Genomic DNA, 14,210 nt, shown 5'->3' with positions numbered 1-14,210 from the left:
GCGTATGCCATACCAGACAACCAATAATATTACCAAAATTTTGTGTCAATAAAAAACAGGATGCCAAATTTTCAATTCAACTGTAGTTATAATTAGCCTCATTACTTAGCAATAATAGAGTTGCAATGAACGTTTTGGTGCAACACCTATCCTCTTAGTGCCACACAGACACTCTCTGGACTATGACTTGACATTTTTATTGAATGTTAACAAGAAGACACTCTTACTGCTGAACTAAATTAAAACACTAAAATGCCCTCGGGGTATTTCAGATGAATAAACATGTAAAGTTTCACATTTTTATCTTGAGTATTTTAATAGTTACGTACAGTGGTATCATTGTCCACAAGACAAAAGAATCTCAAGATCAGTTGGAATCTGTTTCTTGAGAACATATTTCCAAACCATGGAATATAACGCGAGTTTTTTACCCAATAAGAAAATATGCTCGGCCTTCTAGCAACAAAACAGCAACGAAAGCCTTCATTTCAGTCAATGTAACTGGGCGCCACTGCTGTGCTTTGGCATGTGGTGACAAGACATGATTTCTCATATCTGTTTGTCTCTGTAGCTATGAGGTTCCATAACTGAGCCGTGAAAAATAAAATAAAAGTACGCTACAGGTTTGCGCCTGACGAAGGGGCGTCTTGGGCCAGGAGTATCATAATAAACACGTGGGGGTTGGTATTTTGCATCTTGACCAAATTGAATTTCACGGAAAACATGAAATTATTGCTGTTGGGTATTGTTACAGCCGTCATCATCATCAGTACTGTCATTCAGACAATGAGCACGTGGTTGAGTGTTTACAGAAAACTCGCCGTTATCAGTCCCAATAACACTTTCACTTTACCCTTCCTCACTTGTTGGAAGAGTGAATTCCTTATCCGAGTCTTCATCATCCCCTTCTTTACTAAAAATTATTAAGATATACAGCTAGTTCGTCATCGTTAACAAAATAACTTCTCCCGCTAGTTGACATTTTACTCACGTGGCTTAGAGATCATACGTCGTAGATGAACACGGATTTTAGAAATTCAATGCATGATAATGAATGAATTTACACACTATTTAGCAACGTAGTTAAAATCTAATGACAATTCTCTATAGACTCAACACATAAAATGTTGTAATTTGACGGCCCAAGTTGTACAAACTCGTATAGAATTGCGCACTATCCAAACAACGATATATCGTGGTTGGCACTTTACGCATATATACGAAACGATATATCGTTGTCTGGCTCTCTACGGGTTAAGAGATACAGACCTCAACATAAACCCGCAGGATGAACCTCTAATTACATAACAGCGCAGTTCCAGAATTCTCACGTTACGTCAGCCACAGACGGTAGGATATATTGTAACAGTAAATACAGTACTTTGACGAGCATGAAACTAGACGCAAGGCGTGTACAGTTTCTGATTGAATTGCTTACAGAGGAAGAGAGGTTTTCTTGAAATGATTTTTAAGTTTCTTAAAATTCTCAATTTAAAGATCAAAGTTATATCACCTTCACACAGCAGATAAACAGGTAAAGGTTCTTTCCTCATCCATGCTGGTGATGTACTCGAAATCCGGCTGCTCTCCTCGTACTGCCATCAGTCATTTAAACCTAAGAATTTCATTTTTGTCCATATTGAACTGAGAATGGAAGATAGGAAAACTTAAAGGGTCCACCTTTTCAATACAAAAAATGTTATAGTTTATTTATAACATGTATTTGCACTTGGAACTAGTTTCGACGCTGTCTGGCGTCATCATCAGCCAAAATGTGGGAAATAGGCAAGCATGTAGGCATTTATATTACACAAGGCGTTACATTAAACAATACACATCTTACAAGGAGATAAAAACAGGGACGAATATAGAAACAAATGAATCGTTGAGAAAGCAAAAGTTATACATATTAAAAATAACCTTAACCACACATCTTGCAGTGCGAAAGTATTCTTCTTGAATGATTCCTGAATATGAAACACACGCGCACACATTTCTGGAGAGCCAGCAGGCAGGAAAAAGTAAGGTGAAACCTTAAGAGAGCTCTGTGCGTGAAGCTCTTAAGGTTTCACCTTACTTTTTCCTGCCTGCTGGCTCTTTAGAAGTGTGTGCGCGTGCGTTTTGTATTCAGGAATCATTCAAGGCAAATATTTTTGGACTGCAAGTTGTGTGGTTAAGCTTATTTTTAATATGTATAACTTGCTTTCTCAACGATGCATGTGTTTCTACATTCGTCCCTGTTTATATCTCCTCGTAAGATGTGTATTATTTAATGTAACACCTTGTGTAAAAAATTGGTTTAAATGAAGGAGTTATATCATGTTCAAGTTCATGCTTTCACGTCTCTGCACAATATTTAAAATGAAATTTACCATTGGTCTTTATAGCTATTGTTGAGAATGAAGGAGAATTTTCTGTTGTGTATGTTTATCAGGAACTCAAGGGAGACTTCATTAGTTAGTCGGAACATAGAAAAAATGATGAACTCTTCTCAGAAGAACTCTTAAGGTTTCACTTTACTTTGTCCTGCCTGCTGGCTCTCCAGAAATGTGTGCGCGTGTGTTTCATATTCAGGAATCATTCAAGAAGATTACTTTCGCACTGCAAGATGTGTGGTTAAGCTTATTTTTAATATGTATAACTTTTGCTTTCTCAACGATTCATTTGTTTCTATATTCGTCCCTGCTTTTATCTCCTTGTAAGATGTGTATTGTTTAATGTAACGCCTTGTGTAATATAAATGCCTACATGCTTGCCTATTTCCCACATTTTGGCTGATGATGACGCCAAACAGCGTCGAAACTGGTTCCAAGTGCAAATACATGTTATAAATAAACTATAACATTTTTTGTATTGAAAAGGTGGACCCTTTAAGTTTTCCTATCTTCCTGCCATCAGTCTTCTCTCTGCACCATGGGACCACGATTCCTCCTACGATGGAAATTCTAGAAGTTCTGCAACATCCATACGACGTCTAGAAGATTGAGATGACGTAGTAATGTGAGTGTTGAGATTTGTTTGCTTATGACTGTACACATTAACACCTGGGACACGGAAACAGTTTCTTGAATATAAATCAACAGATTTGAATGTTGAACTAAAAATCACTCGTAATTTAGTGTCGTCAAATGTCAATAAAATTGACTAAAGATTTGTGACACTTGAAACAGTTTGAAATTATCACACATGAAATATTCTTTTAAGTTTCTGTGCAATTTCATCTCAATCACTTGAAAAGAAAAGTCTTTCATTTGTAAACCGATTTGGTTCATTAAGTTGAAATTAAATTAAATGGATCCTATTCCTTCATAGTCTGTACTTGATTATACAAAAATACACTGTCTAATGCACTCATCATGGTTCATTTTTTATTGTATATGTGTGTATTAAACACAGTCCAATGTCTGCCATGATACGTAACTCACAGTCTATCATTAACGCCTACGAAGAACGCACAGACCTAATACGTAGTTCATAAATCACAGTCCAATGGCTACAAGATATTCGAAAATCACACGACCTCTATAAGTTCGATGACACAGTCATAAATTGAAATTAATCCATTAATCAGTTACTTGTCACAGTCTGAGAAATTCTAAGTTTGAAATAATAAAATTCTCAAAGTTATTTCAATTACTTGGCAAGGCGAATATCGTTCGCAATCCATCACTGTTCGAATGGTTTCATCAACCTTGAGTTATACACACTTGAAAAGAAATGTGAGTTTGAAACATTTGTTCAAATAAATCACCTGAAAATCTGTGGCACATTAAAGTTTAAACCGCTCCTAATTGAGGCTAGATTCTAACACTCGTGAATCATGGAAAATTTACAAGTCCACACACAGTGTCACCAAGTTTAAGTCTGAAACTCGCCGAAATAAGACTATCACTTGTGAACTGCTGAAATATTTATAAGTTCAAACTTGGTACTATGGAGTTTAAGTCTTGAACTCGGCGAAATGAGGCTATCACTCGCGTAGCGTTGCGGTCCCCACGAGCCGACCGACGGGTTCAACTGTGGCATAGAAGATCCGCCTTCTCACCCGCTGCTTGCCGTACAAACTCCACACACATACTGCTTTGCTTAGGGAAATGGCTCTCAATTTATACTCAAAGCAAGCCAAGATCTATCTTTACATTTCGCTTAATAACTTCGTTGTCTCTTGCCGGATTTCTACCAAACTTTGTAGAAATGGAGGTAAAATATGTGGCTACGTGATGATGTTATTGATTTCATCCAACTATTGCTGTGAGAGAAGTTATTAATTGAAGAACATTTTGCATATTCCGTGCTGACGTAGGCTCTCTCTGTCACGGGGAGCCAGGCTGTGACGTCAACCCGCTCAACGTCACACACACCAGTTGCTCGCTGTCTCTGGCTGTTGTCTGCTGTTGATCCAGCGCACAGCGCGAAGCTTAAGTTTTAATTGCGGGGACTTAGTTCTGCACCACTGTTCCCGGTACAATATAAGGCCAAGATCAAGAACCACTCTTGTAGTGTGATTGCTGGCTGAGAGATTGATTACCTTGGGTCAAGTAGGGGTTTTTCAGATGCCCTGACAAGTCAGAGAAAGAACTAAATAATTCTACACACCGTGGAGAAGAAGAAGAAGAAGAAGTTAAGATTAAAACACACATTACGAAAGATATACCTAAAAGTAAGTTCAGTTTAACTTCACAAAAGTTTGTGTCTTATAAACATACAAAGGGTGTACTGTATTGTTTTACACTTTATTTATTTCTAGCCAAATGAAGTACTTTACACATCGGTTGTTACGTCCACCTTTTCAACATAATCTTCTTGTAACTGTATGCACTTTTGCCACCGATGTGTCAGTCTCTCCAGACCTTCCTGAAGCCATTCTTTCAGAGTGTTGTGTACCCATGCCTTGACTACTGTGTCCAGTTCTGCAAAATCTGCAAAACAGCGGATGTTCCCGAACAGGTGATAATCACATGTTCGACATTTCTTTAGCTTCCATTGCATCCATTGTTCTGTTGTTTGTGGCTCATGGTAATGGAGCCATGTCTCATCACCAGTCACAAGCCTAGCCATGAAGTCAGCTTGATCTTGATCATGGCATTGTAAAAGTTCTCTGCACACGTCCACCCGCCTCTGCTTTTTGTCTGCAGTCAAGGCACCCACGTGGATGACACCTTCCCGAACTGTAAGTGGCCATGCACGATCTGCTTCAGGGTGTGGCTGCCTCCATTTCCATAAATGTGATGCATTTGTTTCCTTGGATGGCCTGTTCCATCCGGACAATGTTGTCTGGTGTTGACGCTGTCACTATCCTTCCGAAATGGTTCCCTTGTCCACCGATGTGCGCCCTGTTTTCCAACCTTCCACCCAGTTGTAAACAGTTTTCCGTGACGGCGCACGTTCTCCACAGACTGCCACCACTGCAGTGGTCACGCCTTCTTTCCATAGGAACCAAGTTGTACAGCGCTGTCCCTGACGGTTGCTTCCCATGTTGCCTGCTCCTTCGCTGACAGTGTTGTTATGAAACGGCTATGACGAGTGAATTCGTTGGCCCCTGTGCGTGTGCTGCTACCAAACGGTGGAACAAGATGCTAGTTACACGTCACCACCTTCAAAAGTGAAATGTGAACGATAACCGAACGTACAAAAAATAAAGTGTACAGCAATATAGTACGCCCCTCATATTAAAAACAGTTTTCTTGAAATTGAAATTGTCTGGATTAAAGCTTCATTAGATTAAATACCGTCTTAAAATGGCTAATGTGTGCTTGAACAGAATTTTTGGAATTGTCTGTGGGGGTATTCGTGATCCTGTGAGGTTGTTAGAGTAGATACACTGCTTGCCGTTGAGATTTCACGAAAGTTAAAATGCACGGTCTAACATTCATTTTACAAAATGCTATATATTGGGGCCAGTTTAGAGTTAATATACAGTCTTGAAGGGTTACAGAAGCTGGAAATGACAACCTGACAGTGTGTTGTGGAGTTGACCTTGTTTGTTGACTGTTAAGGTGAAAAGCCAGTACATAGATATTACGATGGTACAGCCGTAAACGTACAGATCTTGAGTGCGTGAAGACGGACGATTGCCTTGCTTCTCGCTCTTGTAGCCGCGCCATTAGATAATAATTATGATGATATGATGATTGGAACACGTTTAAAAATGGGCACTTTTGTGTTCCATCTGCGATAAAAATATTAAAGTATAAATTAAAAATTCCAAATATACATGACCTACCATGAAATGAAATGAGGAAAATGGTGGTGTTACTGAATTTTCTGTAGGCCAATTGGTTATTTCATAAACAAGCTCCAAACTCGAGTTCAACAGTTGTCTAGGAAGTTACGACATCGGTCTTTCGTGCCAGGGCTGAAGTACCTGCATTTCAGAACATAAGTTTGAAATGAATACATCAATATATTTCAGAAAATTGTATTTTCAATTTTTAATAATCGTTTTCTTCTGCTAACAGTCCGCCTCGTTGGCTGAATGGTCAGTGTACTGGCCTTCGGTTCAGAGGGTCCGGGGTTCAATTCCCGGCCGGGTTGGGGATTTTAATCGCTTCTGATTAATTCTTCTGTCTGGGGCACTGGGTGTTTGTGTTATTCCCAACACTCTCCTCTTCATATTCACACAACACACCACAGAAATACGCAATAGTGATTACACCCCTCCACGTAGGGTTGTAAGTCAGGAAGGGCATCCGGCCGTAAAACAGGGCCAAATCCGCTTGTGCGACACAATTTACACCTGCGACCCGTCAGGTGTGGGAAAAGCGGTAGGAAAATAAGAAGAAGATGATGAATAAGAAGACGTTTTCTTCTGCTAACAGTTGAAAATAAAACCACTGACTTGAACTATGAGCCCCCGATATAACACGAAAGAATTATGTCATGTAAAAGTAAACTGCTGACTATTAATTTTCTTAATGTGTAGACATGTTGTATAAATAACCAATATAAGCTTGCAACTATGCTGCACTTATTTTCATGCTATTAAACACTTTTATAAATACAAACGTAACATTCCTTTACTAGACTGATGCGATTCACTCAGACCAGTACATACAATCATCATCAATCGTGGTCTACTTACAGTTGCGGCTGTCCCACGAGTACAAACAACCCGTGCACAGCTCGCGAGACAAGTCTCCTAGGTGTGTTCATTAATACATGTGATTAATCAATTAGTAAGGTTTTAAGAAAATACAAACACACATTCATACTTTTCCCGTCCATAATTTGCTTTGTAATACACTACAACAATCTTTCTTGTAAAAATCTGTGGCGTTTGTCTGCTAAAATTAGTTTCACTGTGGAGAATGATCTCTATACATCCACGGACGTTACAGGACAGTACTTTAATTCCGGAGCACACGTTGTGTTATTTTCCTTGAAATGGTACCACAGCTGTAACGTTAATTCAGCACAAGGCCACTCATTCCGCAAGAGTTCAAGGCATTAATTACTTTACATTTCTCGAAGACTGCTTGTAAAACGTGTTAAAATATACATAAAACAAGTTGAAAACCTGCACATTAAATCTGACATTTGAAATATATGCACTAATCTCAAACGTTTGCAAATATGCATATTGTAACCGTAATTATTGTTCAAGTCGGCTAGCTGAGCATAAGATTGACACAGGGCGTGTCTGGTCCCTATCTGAAGCGTTACAGAGAGGAGAGGTTAGCATGAAATAAGTATAATGGAATCTTTTTAAATGGTCGAGAGTTTATTCACAAGATAAATGTTAAATTCCACATCACCTTGGTACAGAAGCTTTTGTGAGTGTCCTCTTTGGTCTGGGCTGATACTGTACACTGCGGTTCTGTTATTGCTCGTTCACCCCTGCATCATCTTCCGATGGAGGTCTGGAAGTTCTCAAAATTCTGGAAGATCTTGAAGTTCCCGAAATTCTAGAAGGTCCAGAAGCTCTTGTAGATGTGGAAATAGAACACAACAATGCACTTATGACCGAAATGTACTCGTTTGAGTTCTGCACGGACAGAGTTATCAGTAGTACTGTAAATCACTAATTACGACAGAATGTCACTGAAATGTGATCGCACTTGAAAACTCTTAGAGTAAATGTTATTAAAGTTGAACACACAAATACATTTCACAGTTGAAAATGTCAGGTCGAATCGAACGTGTAATGGGATCGAACTCGTAATGTAAAATATAATTGAACTTGTGATGCAATCAGCCACTTAGGAAAGAACAGAAAGTATGTCACTTTTCACTGTCAAAAGTTTCAAAACAGACTGAAGAATAATGTCAGAATAAAGTACTCCACTCGTGTAAGTTTACACAGGTTTTAATTGGTGTTAATCACTGTAATAAATTGTAAATAAAGCTTTCATCTTGTGAATTTAGTCCCGTTCACTTCACTTGGTTATAAACACTAATGTTGTAATGCAAGCATAGTCTGTTCGAGAACAGTCCTGGGTTTGATCTACAAGTTCTATCTTAAGAATGCGAGAAATGTTTTTTGTATGTGAAACACAGATTTAAGGAATCAGAAGTATTCTATTTTATTAAATATCTCCCTTAATCTTTGTTGGATTTCCTTTTAACTTAAGGATGATGATGGCAAAAAAATGGTCAACACGATGGCATTATTCACTTAATCGTACTCTAGTCCAAACAAGAGTTATTAATGATAGAACATTTAGAATTCAATTCACTTGAGAAATTCACTGTCAGAAAATTCCTATCACCTTTGGATTTGTACACTGAGTTGTATTCAATCACTTGGGAAAACGTTGCACTCGTGAGAGAAATAAATACAAGTTCTCATTATACTTGAGCTTGTCACTAAATAGTTAATCACTTGGAATACATGTAAAATGAACATGTCTTAATTCACAGTCGAACTTCTCTATCACACGTGAACGGTGTTGAAATTTCCAAGTCCGATACGAAGCATTGTAAAGTTAAAGTTCTTGTCGTGCAGACTTTCAAACACTCGACGAGAATCAAACTCGTAACTCACATCATGGCGGTATAAAACCATCAGCCGACCATCCGGTCTCGACTGTGGCACATAGTTGACTGACTTGACATGCAAATATGCTCCCCTCTTATGCAAGATTCGGGAGATTTGAGGGTATTCTATTTTATTAAATATCTCCCTTAATCTTTGTTGGATTTCCTTCAAACTTAAGGACGATGATGGCAAAAAATTGGTCAACACGATGACATTATTCATTTAATCGTACTCTAGTCCAAACAAGAGTTATTAATGATAGAACATTTAGAATGTTCTCCCAGCTGACGTAATTTAGCCTTGAGCGAGATGCAGGACGTGACGTCACACACTCCACGTTGCTCGCAGCTGATGTGCTAGTAGCCGGCTCGGTGTTAGTGCATGGCACGGAACTTGACTTTAAACATTGGGAACTCTGTTTTGGACCAGCATTTCTTGTACAATATATATATATATCCATGTAGTAATAATTCACCCAATTTCACCTTCAAATGCACTGCCTTGTTGGTTTTGGAGGTCGGCAAACAAAATACGCATTTGCGTACATATCCGATGTCTATTCATCATAAACTTAGGAAATATCTGTTTTTGGTGGGGAACTGTGTCACAAATATCTGTCAACCCTACCAAAACTGGGAAATCTTGCAACCCTAGTTCAGAGGAACTCAAATTGGTGCAAAGGTGTTTTTTTTCTTCTGTGTCCTGCTTATTTCAAGAGTTTGCAGTATTTTGAAGAATAAGCTAAATCAAATCATGTCCTGCTCTGACAACAACAAAAGGAAACTCCGATATTATACAGTTTATTGTTCACCATGAATGAACTGGTACCACTGGAGTGTTTGCATCTTCCTTTCTTTACAAGTGATTTAACAAGGCCCAAACATGGATAGGTTTTCATAATGATAGGTTAGGAATGGGCCAGGAGTAAGCAGGAGGCAGCTGTGTCCTTAATTAAGGTACAGCCCCACCTGATGTGCAAATAGGAAACCATGGCAAACCACCTCCAGGATTCCCGAAGATGGTGTTCAAACCTATGATCTCCTGACCGCACACTCTGTACCATGCAGCAACTCATGACATCTCTTCTTAAATGGCACAGACCTAACCATATAATACAGTCCTCATCGTTGCCAGTCAGAAGATGTTCACACAGACAAAGGAGAGTTTCTAAGTCCTCTCAGGACAGTAAGACTTTAGAAATGGTGAAAGCTGGTTTAATTCTGTGAAGTGGCACACGTCTTCTGCTTATTGTGATCTCTGTCAAGAAAATGTTGACATACACATCTGTCATCTTACTTCACGTAGCAATTCTTGTACAGCGATAACGTTTCTCTCAACAGGTACGAGAGGAACCTCATGTTCCACAGATTCTGGTCCGTAGACGACTCCCAGATACACACCCAGTACTCTGCACTGCGATCCATTGTGATGACCAACTGGGAGGAAACCATCAAGGTCAGTGGCCTGACGTAACTCTTTTGCTCGGTTTTAATGTCCTCAGACAATCATCTTAGGTCCCTCGCTCTTTTGCAACAGATGCCGATCAACGAGCCTGCCAACGGTAAGAGGAAGAGCCAGATCGCAGAGTACGTCGATTACTACGGAGGAGCAGGAGTCCAGCACATCGCTCTCAACACGCAGGACATCATAGGAGCTGTGAGTACCTCCTCCTCTTTCTTCCAAGACTCTTTACCTCATCACAGGCCAATTCCTCCATAAAGTGCATAATGGTTGTATACATGTTGGCATCCTTTTTGCAACATGAGTCAGATGTAATACTTATCACTAGGAGGCAGATTTCTAGCACCTAAAAATATATGCATTTATGATGTAAAAACATAAATATATGACCTATAAAATTCAAGGTATGACTTGATGAATAGCATCTACATTACATACAGGAACACTTTTATTGCGATTGCTACAGGCTCCAATTAATGTAGAGTTAAGATATTTTTAATCTTTAACCTCAACTACTCATGAAGTCATTACATCGCATACTTCTAGGCAAGGACGGAGTCTGTGGAAGACATAAACACAACAGTTACTCTCATTCAGTTTACATTATACACAAAATACGTGTTATGTGAATGAAGCTTCCATACCTCCATTATCAGGATTGTTTCAATTTATGACCACATGCATCTTAAGATTGTTGAATGAGAGTACTGTCCTGTTCTCGCTGAGTATCGTCTTGTGCAAGAAAAACGTCTTTCGACATGGCACGATGTAACGGAAGCGTACTTGAATAGAGTTAAATCACTTGCAGATGAAGGGTGGTACAAAAGCCTGCTATTATTTTCCAGTACAATTTTCTACACACCCTAAATGGTACCATTCCTTTTGCATCCTCACGCAATTTACAGACCATCACTCCATTTTTACCGAGTATGTTTTCACCGAACTCACGAACAAAACTTTGCAACTTCTCAACAACTGAGACTTTCGTTTTACGCAACTGAATGACTAAAACCCCCTCAACAGTCAAGGAGAAAGAGGGAAGGGATATGAACATTGCTTCCGTGTAAACAATAGCTCTTACCTGCTATAAACATTCCATACATTACTTTCCAGTGGTTCTTTAGTAGAAGTATATTCCGCTCTATCCTGAAAAATAATTTTAGAGCTTACTCTGATGTTTACAAAAGTAATTCAAATGGAAATTACTAAAATACAGTATGTCATTCTTCTTCTTTTATGACCACATAGGATCACTTTAGTCAGTCCATCGTTCAGGGATTGTTCGGGCTTCGCGGTCCTCCCAGTACTTAAAATATGTCAAAATAATGATATTATGTTCAAAATATGCTACAAAACAAAAAAAGGGGTCTAAATATGCCTTTATATGAAAATTAAAATGAAAATCCGCAGCCTGTTTCCAGTCATTCGACCAGGTCAGTCAATCAATCAATCAATGCTGATCTGCATTTAGGGCAGTTGCCCAGGTGGCAGATTCCCTATCTGTTTTTTCCTGGCCTTTTCTTAAATGATTTCAAAGAAATTGGACACTCATTGAACATCTCTCTTGGTAAGTTATTCCAATCCCTAACTCCCCTTCCTATAAATGAATATTTGCCACAGTTTGTCCTCTTGAATTCCAACTTTATCTTCATATTGTGATATTTCCTACTTTTAAAGACACCACTCAAACGTATTCGTCAACTAATGTCATCCCATGCCATCTCTCCGCTCACAGCTTGGAACATACTAATTGTAAAATTTTAACGTACCACTTAGTCGAGCAGCTCGTCTTCTTTCTCCCAAGTCTTCCCAGCCCAAACTTCGCAACATTTATGTAACGCTACTCTTTTGTTGGAAATTGCCCAGAACAATTCGAGCTGCTTTTCTTTGGATTTTTTGCCGTTCATGAATCAAGTAATCCTGGTGAGGGTCCCATACACTGGAATCATACTCTAGTTGGGGTCTTACCAGAGAGTTATATGCCCTCTCTTTTACATCCTTACTACAACCCCTAAACACCCTCATTACCATGTGCAGAGATCTGTACTCTTTATTTACAATCCCACTGATGTGATTACTCAATGAAGATCTTTCCTTATATTAACACCTAGATACTTACAATGATCCCCAAAAGGAACTTTCACCCCATCAACACAGTAATTAAAACTGAGAGAACTTTTCCTATTTGTGAAACTCACAACCTGGCTTTTAACCCCGTTTATCATCATACCACTGCCTGCTGTCCATCTCACAAGATTATCGAGGTCATTTTGCAGTTTCTCACAATCTTGTAACTTATTTATTACTCTCTACAGAATAACATCATCCGCAAAAAGTCTTACCTCTGATTCCACTTCTTTACTCATACGTAGGTGGTTTGAAAAGTTCTCGGAATGCACTAGAATTAAGTATCTTACCTCGGTGGAACTGCTTTTATTTTTCAACATAGTCTCCCTGTAGACTAATGCATTTGATCCACCGATGTTCCAATACCTTGATCCCATCTCGAAAATGAGATTCCTCCAGGCCTGCAAAATACCTCTCCAATTCGGCTGTCAGTTCTTCCCTTGTAGAAAATCTCTGTCCACCGAGGAAAATTTTCAGCTTGGGGAATAGATGAAAATCTGATGGTGCCAAATCAGGTGAATAAGGTGGATGTGGCAACAATTCGTACCACTGTTCATGAAGTTTTGCCATGGCAATAACACTCGTGTGAGGCGGGGCGTTGTCCTGACAAAAGATGACCTTTTTCCTTGCCAAACCAGGCCTTGTTTCCCGTATCTTTTCCTGTAGTTGGTCTAGGAGGTTTATATAGTATTGCCCCGTAATTGTTTGGCCAGTAGGAAGATAATCTATCAGCAGAATGCATTTTGCATCCCAGAAAACTGAGGCCATGATCTTTCCGGCCAAACGCACTGCCTTTGCTTTCTTTAGTGGTGGTGAGTCAGCATGTTTCCACTGCTTTGACTGCTGTTTTGTCTCTGGGGTACAGTAGTGGACCCAAGTTTCATCTGTAGTCACAAACCGGCACAAGAAATCTTGTTGGCTGCACTGAAAACGGGCCAGACTTTGTTCGGACATTTCCAATCTGGTGCGTTTATTGTCCAATGTCAAGAGCCGGGGCACCCATCTTGCGGATAATTTTTTCATACCCAATTCTTTGGTTAAAATATAATATACCCATTCAGAAGACATCCCTACAGCTTCAGCAATCTCCTGCACTTTCAGTCGACGATCCTCCATGACCATTTTGTGCACTTTTGCGATAAATTCTGGTGTCGTAACACTTTTTGGCTGTCCACTACGCGGATCATCATCCAAGCACTCTTGACCAAATTTAAACTCGCTGGTCCACTTGGCAACAGTTGAAAATAAAGGAGCAGAGTCCCCCAGTGTGTTCTGAAAGTTGGCATGAATTTCCTTTGCTTTTATACATTTCTTTACAATGTATTTAATCACTGCTCGAATCTCAGTTTTTTCCATCCTCACAAATCACTATGCGGGAACAACAACAAAGAGCCGTCACTACCACACTCCTGCAGCTAGAGCACTGACGCGCCACATGTTCACTCACAAAGGATGTGTGATTATTGCGCGGGAACCTTGTTGCTCTAGCACTGACATCTAGTGGTGATTCTGAGAACTTTTCAAACCGTCCTCGTATCGTTTATATATATGTAAGAAAACATAAAGGTCCAATAATACTGCCTTGACAAATTCCCCTCTTAATTATTACAGGGTCAGATAAAGCCTCGCCTACTCTAATTTTCTG

At 39.4% G+C, this 14,210-nt stretch overlaps 1 protein-coding gene across 2 annotated transcripts in view; it reads left to right on the top strand.

Annotated features, from left to right (window-relative positions):
• The window catches only part of Hpd (4-hydroxyphenylpyruvate dioxygenase), a 71,276-nt gene that overhangs the window by 29,723 nt on the left and 27,343 nt on the right, over positions 1 to 14,210 (top strand). For both annotated transcript variants that reach the window (XM_067154920.2, XM_067154921.2), the window contains exons 9-10: positions 10,318 to 10,432; positions 10,514 to 10,633. In XM_067154920.2, coding sequence (XP_067011021.1) covers positions 10,318 to 10,432; positions 10,514 to 10,633 — 235 coding nt within the window. The remainder of the gene's footprint in view (positions 1 to 10,317; positions 10,433 to 10,513; positions 10,634 to 14,210) is intronic.

This window comes from Anabrus simplex, chromosome 10 (assembly GCF_040414725.1).
Source record: "Anabrus simplex isolate iqAnaSimp1 chromosome 10, ASM4041472v1, whole genome shotgun sequence".
Taxonomy (NCBI): Eukaryota; Metazoa; Arthropoda; class Insecta; order Orthoptera; family Tettigoniidae; genus Anabrus; species Anabrus simplex.
The sequence above is the reverse complement of the archived record's forward strand: the minus strand, read 5'-3'. Positions and strand labels throughout refer to the sequence as shown.